This window comes from Ailuropoda melanoleuca, chromosome 15, assembly GCF_002007445.2.
Source record: "Ailuropoda melanoleuca isolate Jingjing chromosome 15, ASM200744v2, whole genome shotgun sequence".
Taxonomy (NCBI): Eukaryota; Metazoa; Chordata; class Mammalia; order Carnivora; family Ursidae; genus Ailuropoda; species Ailuropoda melanoleuca.
This window is the reverse complement of record NC_048232.1, coordinates 40,209,085-40,228,194: the sequence shown is the minus strand read 5'-3', so window position 1 is coordinate 40,228,194 and position 19,110 is coordinate 40,209,085. Positions and strand designations below refer to the sequence as shown.

The following is a 19,110-nucleotide window of genomic DNA, read 5'->3' as shown; positions in this document are numbered from 1 at the left end:
GGAAACTCCCAAGGGTGTGGGGAGGGAAAGGACCCAAGATAACCTAACACAAGTAGAACAGATGGAACATATGGAATAACCACCAAGTAGGCACAATGGTAGAAGGCTTTCTGGAGAATTCTGACCTGGTTATTAAAGAAAATAAACATGGAGTAGGAGGGGCGCCTGGGTGGCTCAGTCATTAAGTGTCTGCCTTCGGCTCAGGGCATGATCCCGGCGTTATGGGATCAAGCCCCATATCGGGCTCCTCCGCGGGTAGCCTGCTTCTTCCTCTCCCTCTCCCCCTGCTTGTGTTCCCTCTCTCGCTGGCTGTCTCTCTCTCTGNCTCTGTCAAAAAAAAAAAAAAAATCTTTAAAAAAAAAAAAAAAAAAAAGAAAAAGAAACATGGAGTAGGAAAACAAAACTTTCTACATCAGAATATTCCGTTAATTAAAACAGCACTGTCTTCCTAAACTCCCCCAAATCAAGCTCCAACTTACAGATATATAAACGATTTACAAGGCATGTTTATATATTTTTTTAATTTGTGACTCAAAACCACCTTTTAACGTCTTTAGTCCCACTTTACAGATTTCAAAACTGAGGGCTAAAAAGACGGGAAGATTTACGCAAGGTCGTGCTCCTAAACTAACAAGAGGAACAGCAGGAAGCGGAGTCCTGGTTTACTAACTTTCAATGTGGAAACTATTCTCACTGCATCACACAGTGTTCTGCAAGGACAATTCATGCCACTTTCTGTTCAGGCAGAAGACGGAGACCAGGGCTTGCAAGATTTACTCAAGTGCTGTTTTAAAGCTGGCATTTGATCTAGAAGGATGGTATAAAGTGCTTTTTTCCTCCAACTGAACTGGCCTAAATTCAATCCTCCCTGGAGAGAAAATGGCAAATGATGCATATACAAACATAATTTCTAAACCACTCTGGCAAGAAGAAAAGATTCTAGAAAGTTACACGTCTTCCATGGTAAAGAAACTGCATTTTTTTTTTAATTTCATTTTTTGATTGCCTTTTATATCTCCTTAAACGAATGAGCCTGGAGATGTTAGTAGCAAACATATGGAGAGTATCGACTTTCATATTTAACTGGAGGAGGGTAATTTGGAGGTAGGAGGAGTGAAAAGGGCTCTTCGGGTGGGAGGAAGGTTTCTTACTTGCTCTCTCCCCACCTCTGAAAATTATAAACCAAGAGATACAGATATTGTTTAAAAAAAAAAAGTGGTGTGTGTGTGTGTGTGTATATATATATATAGTAGGCTAACTTTGGGTTCATTTCTGACAATTCGAAAACACAGAGAAAGCTGCCCTCCACAGACCAGCTCTCCCCATCCCAAGAGATACAGACAGACAGACAGACGCGCATGCGCAGGCACACTCTCTGGCCTCCTGCCTGCCCCCGCCCCGCCCCGGGCAGGAATAAAATCACTAGACTAGAGCAGAACAGGGCCAGCTGCTCTATACAGTGAAAGCAAGAATGAACACACACTCACCTCTCCAATTTCATGTTCACGAAGAACAAAACTCAGTGTGTCTGTTCTGGGCCCAGCTACCAAACGCAGGTAGAGCGGATGTTCCCGGTCCGAGAGCTTGCAGGCGTAGACTGCGGAAGCAAACAGCCCGTTACAGAGTATTTCCTCGTTCCCTAGACCAGACGCCTCGCCTTCCATCCCCTCCTCCTGATCAAGGCAACAGCCCTGTCACCCAGCCACCAAGTCACCGTCCTCCTCCTCCTATCACCATGAACAGCCTGCAGGGGAATGAAATCTATGATATTTCCATTCTAGCTAAATAGCACTGTGCCCTGATTGAAAAGGAAGTATTCTCAAGAATGAATTTAAATGGTATTAGTTAGTCCCAAGATGGGCTTGTAATTCATTCTGCTCCTCCTTTTAGAAAGCAATATAAATACACTCATGAAAGCATCTGCAACCCCTTGAAGAAACAGTAAAAATATACCATCCAAAGAACACGAATCAGAGCGAATCTCTCTACAGATTAATTTAGAATTATGAGCAGCTGCATAGAAAACAAGGAGTCAGAACGCAGGCTCTGCTGGCTGCAGGCACAGCTGTATGGGTCTCCTGCAACACACACACACACACACACAGGGTACTAGCATTGCCTGCCATGTTCACAGATTTTGCCAGCCATGAGGGTAATATTTCAACAGGGTGCCATCACTGTCCGTCTGTGCAGCTCAAGTGCAGCGGGCAGCCGACGAGGCCGGCAAGATACGATACCATCTGAGCCCCTCTACGGTACCGTGGTACTTCTGCATACAACTGCACCCTAGCTACTGATTTCCCTGGAGATGTAAACCCCACACTTCTGAGCCTGGGGCCTCCTAAAGGGGAGGAACCTTGGCCCATTCCTCTTTGTACTGGGCAGGGCCCAGCCCACAGTCTGGGTTCAAAAAAAAAAATAAAAAAAAGTTTGCTCGCTCAGCAACTGGCCGTGTTTCATCCCCAAACCAAAGAGAGGAGATTTCTAGCATGTCAAGTTGACATTATTTCCTCCATTGCTGCTATAGGCCTTACCCCCAAGAAACAGTTTAAGTAGCCGACTGCTCACACATCTGTACCATTTTCAAAGGAGCACCTGGTGGCTCCCTGAGTCACGGTCGTCCACCACTGGTTATCGATTTCTGCTCAACTACCTGACCTGGACTGCCACTCAGTTTCGCACCGTTACCGAACATTCTCTTTCCACCCGCTGACTGTGGGTGTGAAGTTCAGACAGGCAGACCCCAGAGGAGAATGCTGTTCACCCACTACATGCCCCGGGGGGCTGGGTGCCACACTGCCCCAGTGCCATGGCAGGGGAGGCGAGCTCAGGAAACACAAGGGCCCAGGGCTGTGCCAGTGACATCAGTAAGTCTGAAACGTGCAGTAACACACACGCGCCTCCCCATTCCTCCGAATCTCAGAGGAAGCAAGTCCCCCAGACCACCCCATGTTCAGATGCACATCAAATGTGGAATGTACGAGTGAAACCCTCAAGCACAGAGGCATTCTTTTCTGTCCAGAAGAGCATCAAAATTAAGGCTTTAAGAAAAAAAAAAAATTCAAAGCTATCCCCCCTCACCTCATGCACCCATCACAACATGCTCCACAAATGCCCATCGCGTGTGCATGCCTCACAGCTCCTCAGACCCACAGCTGCCCGGCTCAAGAATACGGGATACCAGGAAACACGAGAAGTGTGAGTCACGAACACCATGGCTTCCAGAACCTGTCCCTGGGCTCTGAGATACACACACCCAGCAGCGCTCCTGCTGCTCGTGAGGATGGAGATGAAAACGCAGAGACCACTTTCATCTCAGGCCTGGCAGCGTACCTTGGTCTTCCCTGTGACAACGCTTATAAAGTGCAAACTTGGCAGGGCTCTCGGTCACGAGAAACTTCTTGAGCAGGGCCTCGATCACTTCCCCGACGGTGTTGGTGCTGCTGATGTGAAGTGTGTTCATACAGCCATTGCTACTGGGAGCGAGTTTTCCAGAAGTCTCTGCAGGTCTGCAAAGCTCCATCTGGACTTGAATGAAGCCAGTGTAAATCCCATTTGCATTCTGAAGCAGGAAGCACAGCACAGTTAGAGATGGAAGGCAAGACACTCTTTCTCTTGTTCTTTGCTTTGACTGCTCTGTGACAGAACTTCACTCAAGATCGGCCCTGAGGGAAGGATCTGAGGGAGGCTAACATCACCCCGGCAAAGTGCTTCCAGAGACAGGGTCTGGAGGGCAGGTGTGGCGACAGAAGCCTCCTCGGGCTGTGGGGACTGCAGGCCGAGACAGACGCCTCTGAAGCCCCATGTGAAAGGTCAGGACCCGCTGGAGAGGTTAGTCCACCGGAGCAGAGGCCAGCCAAATCCCAAGACGCACGCGTGCGGGACACTTCGGGGCCAAATGCTCAGAGGAAACATGTGCAGCTGGGGACCAGCTAGGACACAGAAAAGGAAGGTCATGGGGCGCCGGGCTGGCTCGGTCAGCTGAGCGTCTGCCTTCAGCTCAGATCATGACCTCGGAGACCTGGGCTGGACTCCCTGCATCGGGCTTCCTGCTCATCGGAGAACCTGCTTCTCCCGCTCCCTCTGCCCCTCCCCCCACCTGCGCACACGCCCCCCGCCGTGTGCTCTCTCAAATAAAAACAATCTTTAGAAAAGAAAGAAAGAAAAGGAAGGTCTCTGGGGGACTTGGAAACACCCAAACAAGCCTGCAGGGGACAGTAGGCCAACAAGCTATCTCATTCCTAGTGGCTATCATGGTATGTTCTAGAGGACCCACTTCACCGAAATGCGTGGACACAGCACGCATCCCACAGTGCGGGGTGCGTGACAATGCATCCCAGATGCCTCAAGCAGCAACAGTGCAAAACCAGCTGAGGCTGCAATGCGAACTACAGATACTGTAAGCACTTGTCTTTTTTGTCTTAACATGGTATTTACACCTCCTTTTACATACTATTTTTACCCGTTTCACCGAGGTATGCTTCTTATACAAATAAACCGCACATATTTAATACACACAACTTGCTGAGTTTAGCACTTGTCTTAACTGATGGTAGAGACTTACTATTTCTTAGTTACCAAAAATAGTAATCATGCTCTAATCTTCACTTTTCCTTTTTACATCCAGGATATTTAGGGAAAAAAAAATGCATTCGAATGTTTTATTAAAACAAAGCCTCAGGTGTTATACAAAAATCAGCCAGTTAAATTAAAACATAAAAAACCTCCTTTTTGGTCCATTATCTTTCTTCCTTCCCACAAGATCAATTTACAATACTAATTCATTCGTTCATTCTTGTGGAAGGTATTACACAACACTTCAAATTTCTATTTTTGAAACGAGATGGAAACTTGCATGTTTTCATCTCCATGAGGGAGGAAAGAAGAACCCATGGCGAGTGGGGTATTTCTCCTTTGATGAAAAGTGCATCTGAAACAGAATCACTGTTGGAGTAATGAAGAACAATCCCGGGATCACGCGTCCCACTTCCCCCCTTTCGGGGGAGTGCCACTGGCGAGGGATCCTCCATCGCAAGGGTTTGTATGTAACGCTCCTCCCCAAAGGTCACAGAATTCAGCAGGGCCTGTTCTAAACAAGTCACCGTGTCCTTTGCTGGACTGTCCGTTCACAGTCAACAGCCTGAGAGGCAGAAGTGCAAGGGCCCTGGAAACGGGCACCAGGGGACGGCAGGCGCCTTGAGGAAAGTCAGAGACGCCAGTCCAGGGTGAGGCACATACATACCCCAGCTTTGTTGCTGGCTCTCCTCCTACTGCCACTAAGCCCTGTGCTCCGTCTTCCTACACCCTCGCTCCCCACTGAGCTTCAGCGTTGGGCACCACACTGCAGGAGCCCGAAACGACAACGTGGACGAGGGGAGTACTACAGTCGCCATCTTCCACGACACCCAGCCGAGAGAAATCTTAGCTCAATTATGTTCTACTTCATGGGCATGAAATCCTTTTCCCGACATTTCCAGATTTAATTGCACGAGATAAAACTGACCTAAACCTTATTAGAATTTGAGTTACCACCTTTGCGTTAAACAGGCAATGGCAATACTCAGTGCTACGAATCCTTCAGAGGGATCACAAAAACTTTTACAATAAAACTTTAAAGTAGTAACCGATGGGGCGATAAAGCTACATCAAAATATAGCTTTAATTTGAAAGCTGCAGAAATACTCCACTTTATCGTCCTGCATACCCTGACCGTCACACTTCTTCAGATGGTGATACCAACAGTTTGTATCTGTCTTGACATCTGTTAGCGCAAACAGTACTGCGGGTGCTTACCAAGGTCATCTTCAACTTGTCTGTGACTGCTAGGTTGTATTTATGAACTTTCTCTTTGATTTCCTCTTTGCTGAGGTAATTGTGGGTTTCCTTCTCTTTCTCCACATCCTAGAAGAAAAACAAGCCATGCCATACATGAACAAGCACAGAAAAAAAAGCAGATAAGCCAGGATTCTTTTTACATTCCACACAAGAACTCTGGAGCACTGCACCTTGAAATACGCACACAGGCGCTAACACACACGCCCTCTCACTCTCAAATCTCAGGGTCATCCACCAAATATGGCTTTCATTCCTTCAGACTGCGTCTTCCTGAGGGCTCTATCGAATAAAACTAATCTGTCAGCAGCTAAAAGCAACACTTCACTTAGTTATTATTTTGTAAAACTGTCTTTGCTAACTTTCCCTTCTGTACAAACACCATTCTCTGAGTACCTGCAAGACTGGACATTTCCGTTTTAAACAATATTTATGGACATATACCAAAAGCTTCTCTTTAGCACGTTCTATGATCTTTACGGTCTTTACAGCTTTACTATAGTCATAAGCAGAAAGCACAGTAATTAATAATGTTAACCGGCGCTCATCAATGACCTAATTATACACAACTACCAGAAGGTAATTTACCTTCTGAACAAATCCTCTCAAGATACAAGAAGCCAAATATCCCCTACCCAACCACTCTCACCACCCCCCAACCTCTCCAGTCTCACCCCCGCTGACTCTCCACACTGTGGAGAGAACAATATAGTTGAACCCTCTTACCACTGAAGGATTCGTCAATGGTTTACTGTCTGAAGAGCTCAACCAACCCATGACATTATGCAATGGCTAATATGCAATCACAGATGACCAAACCTCAGTGTGCTGGGACGCCAGGGAGCCAACTATCCAAGACACCTGCCTTGTGTTGCATTTAATTCCAGTAGACTGGAATATGTCTACTTGGTTAGGTTGTCACACTCCGGTTTCCAAAAGAGATTAAGTTCTAAGTAAATTCACCTCCTAGTAGTAACTTAGCTGTTCCATGGCAGCAACTTAGCTGAAGCTTGGTCCCAAAGCCTACCGACCCTCAGTAACTCGGGGAGGGGGGGTGGCTTGTCTGGGAACAACCCAAATAGTTAACAAACCAAACTTGGGGGCACCTGGGTGGCTCAGTCGGTTAAGCGTCTACCTTCGGCTCAGGTCATGATCCCAGGGTCTTGGGATAGAGCCCCATGTTGAGCCCCACGTCAGGCTCCCTGCTCTGCGGGGAGTCTGCTTCTCCCTCCCCCCTCCCGCTCCCCATGCTTGTGATCTCTCTGTCAAATAAATAAAATATTTAAATTTAAAAAAAATCAAACTCAATTTTAATCAGGTCCTCCATGTTGTTTCCACTAACACAAACAGGTCCCCACTGTTCCTGCACTGGATGTTTGAAAACTTGAAAAAAGGCTGCAAGGTCACATTCAACCTGAGTAGCAACTTAAAGGGTGAAGGGTCCTAACAATCTTCAAGACAAAAAGAGGAAGAGCAGCTAATATGGACTGATTTATACCCCACAATAAAACTTCTGAAAGTGTCTCTTTTTGGACCATCCTTGCAGCCGCAAGCTACCCAAGCCGGTCTCTGTTCCCATCTTCCCACGGGGAGCTAGTACGCTTGCTCTCTCTCTCTCAAATAAAATCTAAAAAAAGAAAAGAAAGAAGAAAGGAAAAGAAAAGAAAAAAGAAAAGAAAGGGGGGAAAAAGGGGGGGGAACCCAAAACATAAAATGGGTCTTGATTCATTCAGGTGTCAAGTATTTTGAATTCAGAGCCTGCAGACAGGGGGATGCTGACTATAAAGCAGGTCAGTAACTTCCCAAGTTCAGCAGCGTCCTAGTGAAGTCACCCGGGTCAGTGTTCGTAACACGGAGAAATACAGAGAGCATGCCCGTTCCCCGGCAGGAGGGGGAGCCTCAGAGTCCCTTGGGGAACATTCTGTCTGCCAACATAAAACCCCAAAGCAATCCTATTTTTGGTGTCACTGGTTCGGAAAGGGGGGAGAAAAAAAGCTGTAGATTAAAATAACTTTTCAGAAGCTTCAATGGCTATTTCTAAGGAAATTAAAAACATACATCGCACCTCTCTGCTTGCCCGGCTCTTTCGATCCACAATTCACTGGCCACCGGCCACAGCTAAAAGAGATAATGAGGCTTTGTTCCGATGTTCATTTTTCAGTACAGACTGTTCAAAGGCTCTCCAAAGCAAATACTAAGAAGTGGACAGTAAGAGGTCTCCACTTCACAAGTGTGAGATGTGGCACCGACAGGGCACGAGGGCGCTGGGACAAGGAAGCCCAATTCCAGCCAGGCCAGGGCTCTGACCCAGCATCTGTCGCCCACTAATCCCGTGCCCTCGGCTCACTGACCCGAGTGCACTCCCCTCACTTCGTATCAAATAAAAAGGACCAGAGTGAATCATCTTGAAGGTGCTTCCTGGCCTAACGTGTGACCTATGGAGCAAGATGGTTCCCTTTAAGGAATCAAGGCAACCAAAGCCCCCCATGAAAAATGTACCCCCCAAAAAAGTACAAAATGGGGCACCCGGGTGGCTCAGTCAGTTAAATGTCCTCTTGATTATGGCTTAGGTCATGATCTCGGGGTCGGGAGATCCAGCCCCACATTGCTCCCGACATGCAGCCTGCCTGAGATACTCACTCCCACTCCCTCCTTCTGTTCCTCCCCCGCAGCCCACTCTCTAAAATAAATAAAATTTTTAAAATGAACAAAATAGCTAACTGCACAAATACGGTAGCGTATGTCCACCCTAGGGCTTACTGCCTAAATAAAATGAGAAGCCTAAGAATGAAAAGGAGAAGGGATAGAATGATTAAGAACAAAGAGGCAGGGTCAAGTCAATTTAGTGTTGTTGTTGTTGTTGTTTTTAAGAATTTATTTTTAAGCAATTTCTACACCCAGCGTGGAGCTCCAACTCAGGACACGGAGATCAAGAGTAGTACGCTCTACTCACTGAGCCAGCCAGGCACCCCTAGTGAGGTCTTCACTGCAGGTGCTTAGCCAAGCATCCAACATCCACAGGCCTCCTCATGTCAGCATTCCCAGAAGCCTGAGGAAAACGGAAGGAACTAGCAGGTCTGGAAAGAGAACCTCACCCTGGATCACCCACAGAGGCGTAACTGAGACATGCTTGTGTAACAACTATCCTTCCTTCTCAGAGATTAAAAACCAAGGAAACCATAAGGAGCAGTAACGGAAAAGAAGTGGCCCCAAGGCCCTTCAAGATCCTTTCAAAGGAAAAACACCCTGTTATTAAAGGATCAACTGGAAAGTAGATCCCCGAGAAGCAGCTAACACCTTAAAAGGCTGGGACCCTGATTTTTTTTTTTTTTTTGAGCTGTAACTGACACACAACACTGTATTTGTTTTAGGGGTACTGCAGAAGGATTGGACATCCCGTGAAACGACGACCACAAGTTAACAGGCCTTATCAACTCACATATTACAATTTTTTTTTTCCTGTGACGAGAACTTTCAAGATCTCCTCTCTTACTCGACCCCGTACTGTGAAGTCGACTGACACAAACACTTGCACACCTCGGCCACAGACCAAGGCCTGCGTTCTGAGCAAATATTTACTGAATGTCTGCTGTGTGCCAGGCCCTCGCCCGAGCGCGGGGACGGCAGGCGCCACACCTCCACCATCTCGGCGCTCCCTGTCGGGCACAGGCTGAGTAGGAGTGAGGAAGGTCGAGGGGAAAAGGCTTCTGAAACAGTAACTTAGCAGCTTCTGGGTGAAGGAGTCTGGAAGCAGGGGGAAAGGCACAGAGGTAATGAGTTCGGGCCCTGGAGTGGAGAACACTGGTTTCTTTTAGTGTCAGAACTGGAGGAAGGCTCTAGAGCTGGAAAACCTCCCAAGTTTTACCCCTTTAAAATTAAGAGACCCCCCCTTTCCTCTCCCATAGGGAAGAAGCCTCCTGCCCATCCTCTGAATGCAATGCCTTTGGGAAGACGGCCTTTTGAGTGAGAAGGAGAAAAAACATGCAACCCAGAAGGAAGAGAGCAGGTACAAGGGCCAAAAGGTGAAAAAGAAGGAGGGGTTTTTCAAAACCTGTGTGGCAAGCACAGGAGAGATCTTGAAAACAGTACAGACATAACCTTGACCTGCGCTGGCAAGGGCAGGAAACACATGGGGCGCAGCCGTCTGAATGTGTCCTCACTGCTCCTGGCGCCACACCCAGGTGTGTCTGCTCTGACAGTCCCAGGTCCCCTCTTTTACAGGCCACTTTTCTTTTATAGGCTTCCAAAGCTTCAGAATCCCCGTTCTTCCAGAAAATGATAAGCCCTGCCCTCTCTTCTAGTGTTTTCATCCAGCAAGCCCGGGGGGGCTGCTCTGGGGTTTTCCTGGTTCCTGGGTGGGGTGTCACAGGGCTGCTGCTTCCCCGTCAACCTCCCCCCACAGGGCCCCACCCTGCTCACAGCCGGTGTCCTCAGCGCAACAGGCCATCCCAGGTTCAATCCAGACTTCCAGACGGCCCTTCCAACGCCCTGTACAACTGGGCCAAGGGTCTGAGAGTTGTTTATGCCCTTCTGGCTATCATTCCTCTGGAACTCGAAATTTTATTTTAAGTTAAAAATCTAACAACAACAACAACAACAAGATAAAGCGACCAAAGGACCGGCTCCCGGGTGCGAGTGAGAGGTGGCCTCCTGCTCCTGCTCCACTGTGGCCCACCTCTGAATCACAGCGCTAGATCCTAGATCCTAGATCCTAGATCGGGGACCAAAGGCAAGCTATTTAACACCTCGGAGTCTGTTTTCTCATCTCTGAAACATGTGCAAACCAATACGTACTTTATGGAGTGGCTACGAAAATACAACACAACTCATTATTCAACAATTCTGAGTGCCCACTGGCGCCCGGCCCGGTGCCAAGCACTTAAAGCTAGGACACAGCTGTGGCGGCTGCCTCTCTGCGTCTTCGTGGTCGGCAGCCTCGCGGACTCTGTCGTACGCCCGCCCCACTCCCTGGTGTGTTTTCTTTAAAAAATAAAATGACAGTCCCTTTGAAAAATGCAACTGGCCCAGATTCTGGGTGGGGGACAATGGGTGCACAGCTCCTGACGCCGATGGCTCAGTGAACAGCATCCATACGTCTCCGTGGCTGGGCCCAGCGCCCCCGGACTCCTGGCCAGGTTCAGGGGCGAGCCTGTGTCGGCGTTCAAGGGTAATGGACCAGGCCAACAGGTGCGTCCTCGAACTGAGGTGAGATTCCAAACTCATGAGTTTGTACTTTTCAATCGCATCTTCCAGCTGTTCACCCAATGATGTCCCCAACAGACCGAGAGACCCAGGGCGCTACCCGGAGGACAAGCGCCCGTCCTGGTCCAGAATGGAACACCAGGTACTGCCCTGTCTCGGAACACGGGGCCCCTGCTGCAAATGGAATGGAGGCAGGGCCAGCTCAGGTGGAAGGAAGCCTTGATCACGACTTCTTTACAAGTCCTCCTTCCAGACTCTGTTCCAACAAAGATAGCAAATGAAGTGTTGTGGACCTCACCAAAAAAGAAAAATCTTCTCTGGGAGACAGCTTTCCCCCGCCATCACGGGAAGACTCAGCAGAAACCAAAGCAGGTTTGCATTTAAGGCCAGCAGTAAGCAAGTCCTCTCCAGCAGCTAGTGAGCAAGCAGTTTGGGGGCTCAAAAGAAACCCTCCACAGGTCAAGTTAGATGCTGCTGAACCACGTGTTAGCAGGAAAAACTGTCCTGAAAGGTCTTTCCAGTGTGCACAGTGGAAACCCTGTGATGACGACAGGAAAGAATCTCACACAGAGCTAAACCCACAGAGAGGGGCTTTTCGGCTGGGAGCACGTCCTGGGCGTGACAAGGGCCACAGGGGACAGCTTTGCACTTACATTCGACGCCTGCCAGACGTCCTTCACTTTTGGTCCCACAACCTCAAAGACTTAGAAGTAGGCAGAGATGCTGAGGGAGCCCAGAAAGTTCTCAGATTAGGATCAGCATGGCTAATCTACAGCAGCATGGCTAATCTACAGCAGCGCCAGCCCACAGCAGCTTCTTCAAGGAGGGAAAGGGTCCAGAGCCGCGCTGCCTGAAAGAGTCGTCTTTCCATTGTGGCACGTGTGGCATGTGAGCTCTTGCAACGAGAAACTGCATTTTCACTTTTCTCTAACTGTAAATAATTTAAACGTAAATAGTTACGTGTGGCTCGCAGGGCTCAACCGGACAATGTGAATCTAGACTGTAACATGCACAGGTGTAAACGGGGAACAAGGTGGGGGAAAGCTGCAAGAGAGCAATGTGAAATAATACGCTCAAGTCAGAAGACAACTGGGTTCTGGAGCAAACGACATGCTATTGCTGAAGGAAAGAATAAATAGGAACACTTGCTTCTGGGGTGCCTTCTGCTGCTCTTGACCTTAAAAGTACAGGGTGCTGCTCGCTGCCATGTTCTCACGGCACCAGTGTGGACAATCGGCTGGGTGCCACGACTATAGACTCCCGCTTATCTTGGGGAACGGCCATGGCATGCTGATTCATCCTGGCCAGTCCCGAGCTTTTCCCCCTGCCAGACGGGAAGATTTTAAAAACAGTGGGATACAGAGCTGGGGCTCCGTTTTCCTCTAGGTGAGGGTTCAGGGACTCACCTTGCCCACATTCAGCTTACAAACTACAGGCTTCTATGTAGCCATAAAAGATGTCTGCTGTTCATGTTTCCAAGAGCAAAGAAAGAGGAAGAGGAAGACTGTCACAGCCCCCTCCCCCTCCTCATAAGGAGAGAGGCATCAGTGCTGTCTCAGTGTAGGAAAAGCAGTAGGCAAAGGGGGCAGCTGAGAGGACGAGGGCAATGGGCACAGAGCCCCCACAGCACCCCCAGGGAACACTGCTCCTCCGGGATGTTCTGTGGACAGAAAGGGTGCTCACTATACCTCCTCCTCTCCCTCTCCCACCCCCCTTGGCGAGCCCCAAAGCACTTCAGAGTGCTACAGGATCTGAGAAAACCTGCAAGTTAGAAGAAAATAAACCCGTATCAGCACACAGCAGGAAACCAAGAAAACAGACCCGTAATAACGTTTTAAGTGTGAAATTCATTCTTAGGAGCAGATGGGTACATTATATAAGAACAGATATTTCTTTCATTAATTATTCATTTAGTGAGTGGATCCTGTATTCATTCAGGGATATTAGCAGACCCAAACCACATCTGTCGAACTTGACAATTTTAAACCACCTCTTTGTCTCAAGGCTACTTGTTTAACAACAAAGAGAACAGCAGAAGGGAGTCTAGGTGGGTGTTTTGGAGGACTTTTTTTTTTTTTTTAATGGACTTCAAAAATAGAACCAGGCTGCAACCTTATAAGGACGGAGCACTGTACTAGGCCTCTCTTCCATGCACTTGGGAGAGAGGTCACCAAGAGCCATCTACTGCCTTTATATGCTTCCAGCCTCAACCCTACCACTCAGACACACTAGACTCCCCCGAGAGCTCGTGTGCATGCACCACTCTGCTCCTCACCTCCTGGGGAAGCCGTCCCAGCCACAGGAGCCCTCACTTCCTGTCTCAGGAGCCCCGAGGCTGCCCTGTCCAGGCAGATCTCGCATCTGCGGCACCTGGTGAGCTGCTTCCTGTGTTTACTCCTGCCTCCCCATAACCTGACAGCAAGTTTAAACCTTCCACTCTGAGCACAGTCCTGGGCCCAGCCCGGGGCTGGAAGGTGGCCGTCAACAGCTCGCGTCCGGCTCGCGTCCATCCGGTCACAGAGCCCCCATCTACAGACTGCATTTGCAAGCCACCCTTGCTTTCATACAGCTTATCAAATCTGCGGGAGGTTTTTTGGTTTGCTTCTCGAAACTCAGTGAATCTGCAAGGGCATACAAAAGGCCTTTGTAAGACCAGAAACCAAGTTGTATACGCTTCTGTTCCCCATCTGCACCTTCAAAGGCGCGAGTCCTTCAAAGCATGCCCCGTAATACCTCACACACGCGGGGCAGTGAGAGCAGGCACGGGCCCAGGGTGTTAATAAGATTAATTGCAGTTGTGATCTGCATGAAGCGAGCTTCATCTGGGCCTTCCATGACCTCACTTTCTAAAGCCCCTGGTTCCCAGTCCACAATACCCTATATGGTTGTGCTTTCAAAACCGGGTCGCGTGCCAATCGTCGGACAGCCACTCGTTTGTTTGGAGCCAGAAAACAAACTTGGAGGGGGACCCGTCTCTGCAGAGTGCCCCCGCTGCAGAGCCCAACCTCAAGGCGTACCAGATTACACTCGGACTCCCGAATCCCAGTTCCACATGTTTTCAAAAGGAGTCCATTAAGATGTGGTTCATTTCTGAAAGGTGATACATTTTCACAACTGGTGTAACTTTCTCAAATTCCAGGTGAACTGGGTGACAAAGGAAGGAAAGATTATTAGGGGCCTCAGGGACAAGCACATCCAAATCCAGCTAATCAGTTCTGATAATTAGCAAAAGAATGTGGCCACAGGTGAGTCAGCTGGCCAGCCTCTCTGGTTTCGGTCAGAAGAGGAGAAGGGGAGAAGCAGTGGGTTCTTGGCTTTCCAAAGGAAGGTGCGTCCTGAAGGACAGCTTCCCTGCTTATGATGAGAGCTTTGGACTATGGTCCCTATCCTTTACAGCAATGAGTTTTCTAATATTTTTTTTATTTACAAAAGTAATCTCTACACTTAATGTGAGGCTCAAACTCATGACTCCAAGATTAAGAGCTGCACGCTCTCCTGACTCAGCCAGGCGCCCCAGTTTACTAATATTCTACCTCCACCACCGCCCTAAATCAAGTACCTACAACGTTAAGTCCACTGAGTACTAGGAAAATCAACTGGAAAATAATCTAAGCGATCACTGAGAAGCCAGGAGGGAAGAGAGAAAGATACCACGTTGGTAAGTGGTGACACAGTGTCTGTCCATCCTGAATTCTAGATGAGAATGTGAGGCTCACCCAGCAGCCACAGCCTCTGGCTAAGAGCAACGGGCTCTGGAGCCACAGTCCCAGTCCAGGTTAGCCCGGGGATGCTAGAGGCTCTTGCAGGTCAGGTCTGTTGACCTCCCCATCCTTTGGTTATGCAACCTTTGAACCTTGGCTATAAGGGGAGGGAGGTCCCAGAGAAAGGAAATGAGCAGCCTAATCTGGAGGTGAGCCAGACAGGAAGCGTGAGGGAGTGCTGCAACAACCAGGAGGAGGCAGGTGGAGCCCATCTGGGAAGCCGAGCAGGCTCTGGGTTGCTCCAACCCCACCAAGCACAGGAATGTGAAAAATCAAGGGCAGAGGCTTGCAAGCAAGTAAGAGTCATCACCTAATTTGAACGGTGAACAGAGTCTTTCAAGAAAATTAGAAATGTCTATGGGACAGGACTTCCAAAAAAAATTACCAGAAGCAAGCTTCTCCAAAAGATACTTGGTGTTCTTCCTTGCCAATTGTAATATGGAGTCTAAGTTACCACCACATTAAAAAAAAAAAAAAAAGTGAAAGCAACTTAAGTTCTGTGTTTTCAGGCAACACAGAGTTAAAAAGTGTGGATGACAGCAATTTGTTGAGGGCAATGTCCAGGAAGTCAAATTTAACTCCTTAAGGCCTGGATTTCTAGATACTCAATTCTTACTCATTGCAGCCTTAGTAAGGCACTAGTCCAAACACACTTGTAAAGTTCGCTCTCACACCATCTGATGTACAGAGGTGGCACCATGAGAAAAAGGGAAAGAATCATCAGTCCTTTTAGGCCAGACATCAGGACCAGGAAAGATTTTCATTATTCAAACGTGAAAGTCCGAAGGGGGCCACAACGGTTAAAACTGTTTCCTAGCGCTCTTGTTCCCATTCATTCACTCCACCCCCTTTCCTGAAGTATCCACCCCTACACTCCACTCATGGCTGCTCTTTTGAATAAGTTTGTTCACAGCCCTTAAAAGACTTGACTGAAGTACCACGTGTAGAAGGCCTCATTCTTCCACACCACACGCAATACACGATGAAGGACAAAGAGAGAGTCCCCACTGCTGCCCTCCGTTCTCCGAAGCATCTCCACACCCAGCTTCACCCTGTCACGGTTTCTTGTACAAATGCAGCCCCAGGTGTTGGTTTTATCTGAGGAATCACCTTCTATCTTCCTACCCAGAAGGTGAAAGTACTCTGTAGTAAGTAAAAAGATGTTAAAGCAATTCAAATAAAAATGAGATGAATTATTACCCTGAAGGGCTTCACATAAGCAATTCGTAAAGATAACCTTTTTCTACAGAAATCCTCTCCTGGGGCGCCTGGGTGGCTCAGTCGTAAGCGTCTGCCTTCCGCTCAGGGTGTGATCCCAGAGTCCTGGGATGGAGCCCCACACCGGGCTCCCTGCTCCACTGGGAGCCTGCTTCTCCCTCCTCCACTCCCCCTGCTTGTGTTCCCGCTCTTGCTGGCTGTCTCTGTCAAATAAATTTAAAAAAAAAAAAAAAAAAAAGAGAGAGAGAGAAGAGGAAAGGAAAGGAAAAGGAAAGGAAAAGGGAAAGGAAAAGGAAAAGGAAAGGGAGAGAGAGAGAAAGGGAGAGAGAGAGAGAGAGAAAGAGAGAAAGAAAGAAAAGAAAGAAAGAGAAATCCTCTCCTGCGCTCCTGCTTAGTCGTAGATGGGGTGAGAAACACAAAGTCATAGGAAGCCTGTCAGGGATACATACAAGGCTGGTCACAGTCAGCGGCTTGGGTGAGTTACGTGACACCCAAACTCACCCAAAGACCAGAAGAGAGACCAGGGAGGGAGAATCCCCTCCAAGAAGGCCAAGGGCCTCGCCCACCCTCACCCAGGCAAATACCAGCCCAGACCTGCTGCCTTGAGGGTTCTAGCAATTCCAGAAACAAACAGCTGAACTTCCCTTGCACTTAGGGGGCAAAAAAAAGGTCTTCTCAATACACCTCCCCCATTCTGCTTCCCTTTCCAGCTACTCTTCCAAAACCAGACAGCAGAATTTGCCAATCCAAATCCCTGGGAGGGGCTGAGGGGGGGAGGAAGGTGACAGGAGCTGCACTTCGTGAATCTTACCACCAAACTCCAGACGCTGCGCCACCCCCTTCACAACCTGACTCTGAATTCTTACAATAACCCTATAATTTGATACCACTATTATCCCTATTTTGCAAATAGGAAAATGGAGGCTTACAAGGATGTGCAGCTAGTGCAGAAGCTAAGTAAGGTTCATACTGGGTCCATTTGATCCAAAACCCATTGAGGCCAAGAAAGCGGGAGGAGCAAAGAACCAACTGCTGGCTTCTGGAGGCTTAGCTGTTTTGAAACACTGTATTCAACCTAAATTTTGCAGGGTGAGGCACTAACACAACTAACAATTTACTAGAGAGTTCGTTATCTGGGAGCACCTAGATGGCTCAAGTTGGTTAAGCACCCAACTCCCGATCTCAGCTCAGGTCTTTTTTTTTTTTTTTTTAAAGATTTTATTTATTTATTTGACAGAGATAGAGACAGCCAGCTAGAGAGGGAACACAAGCAGGGGGAGCGGGAGAGGAAGAAGCAAGCTCACAGCAGAGGAGCCTGACGTGGGGCTCGATCCCATAACGCCGGGATCACGCCCTGAGCCAAAGGCAGACGCTTAACCGCTGTGCCACCCAGGCGCCCCTCAGCTCAGGTCTTGATCTCAGGGTCACGAGTTCAAGTCCCTGTGTTGGAAAGAGAGCGAATTAGTAATCTGGCCAGGACCACACAGAATTAATTTAAAAATTAGAGACTGTATTCCCAGCTTAAGGAAATAGCTAAATAATACTTTCAAATCTCAGAGGGACCCTACAGGAGCTGTTAACATGAACCCTACGGGAGAGTTTTCATAGGAATAGGAGGGGGGTAAAAATCAGAGGAGAAACTGTACATCCAGTATGACAAACTACGTGCCTAGTTGGACCACAAGCCCAAAATGGCATCGCTTGTGCTAAGCCCAGATCTCCAAACAAAGATTTACTACCTAACTTACAGTTTCAGCCTCCCCCAGGAGTGGAGCCTCAAACCAGTCCATTTGGAATCACCTGGTCAGCACTAGTGAGGTCATCAACCTGAGAGATCCCTTCTGTCCCCTAAAGGAAGGTGATCTTGCCATAATCTCTCTGCTTTTGTAACTTCCTAGCCATTGTTCCATGTGCCCTGTGTGCACCCCCCCCCAAAATCTTTCGCTTTGTACAGCTCTTCAGAGCTCCTTTCTGTCTGATGGGATGTTGCCCAATCCATGAATCATTGACTAAAGTCAATAAGATCTTATAAAATTTACTCAGCCAATAAGATCTTATAAAATTTACTCAGCTGAATTTTATCATTTAACATGCCTAAAGACTAGAAAAATATTCCAAAATGTTAACAGTGCTCATGCCAGACTGGTCAGATTGGAGATGGTTTTTCTTTCTGCACAAAACTTCTACAAATTTTTCAAAAACTGCTCCGGAAGTCTGTATGACTGTTAAAGCAGGGATAGAAAAGACTTTCACATATTAAAAAATTAAAAATAACCTTAAAAACAAAAGTAAACACAAAGCAATTCAGCATTTCAGTGTGGATGACAGCATCCATGGACACACTGATGTGCTGACCCCGTGCAGGGGGGCAGGCCTCCTTCAGCTAAACAACCACGACAGGAAGACCAGGGACCAGGGCGGGAGGCTGCCACCTGCCCCGCAGGCCTGCCACCCTCCCAGAAGCCAGCAGGGAAGCTGTGAGGGGAACCGGCCAGAGTGTCCTCGGTAAAAATAGGCCCTTGTGGTCTGGGAAATAGAAGAGCCTCTCCAACCACGTAAAAACAAAAACAAAAAACTGCTATTGCCAAAGATTGCCAAAAGGAAAGGTGGTTTTTAACATCACCCTCTCACGTCAACCAATTTAAAAATTAAAAGCTACCCTCCTGGGGCGCTGGGTGGCACAGAGCTGGGTGGCGCCTGGGTGGCCCTTCGGCTCAGGGCGTGATCCCGGCGTTATGGGATCAAGCCCCACATCAGGCTCCTGTGCTGTGAGCCTGCTTCTTCCTCTCCCACTCCCCCTGCTTATGTTCCCTCTCTCGCTGGCTATCTCTATCTCTGTGGAATAAATAAATAAAATCTTTAAAAAAAAAAAAAAAAAAAGCTACCCTCCTTAAAAACTGCCCTGGAAACTGAGCTGCCAGTAAGGGGGGGGGCTTGGGGGGGGGGGGTGTTTACAGCATTTGAAAGTGTCTTTGTTGTGCAGGAGTGTTTGTGTTGCTGGTGTAACCCTGAGGGTTCACACACCCTCCAGCCCTGTTTCCCTCCAGGCTTGCGCAGGAAGCCCAAGGCCTGGAGGAAGTGCCCTCCCTCCTGCCCC

General features: G+C 48.3%; 1 protein-coding gene across 2 annotated transcripts in view; it reads right to left on the bottom strand.

Moving 5' to 3' along the window:
- RASSF3 (Ras association domain family member 3) overlaps positions 1-19,110 on the bottom strand; it is a 68,750-nt gene that overhangs the window by 4,197 nt on the left and 45,443 nt on the right. For both annotated transcript variants that reach the window (XM_034643477.1, XM_034643476.1), the window contains exons 2-4: positions 5,794-5,901; positions 3,334-3,562; positions 1,488-1,597 (exon numbers count right to left, since the gene is read on the bottom strand). In XM_034643477.1, the coding sequence (XP_034499368.1) occupies positions 1,488-1,597; positions 3,334-3,562; positions 5,794-5,901 (447 nt within the window). The remainder of the gene's footprint in view (positions 1-1,487; positions 1,598-3,333; positions 3,563-5,793; positions 5,902-19,110) is intronic.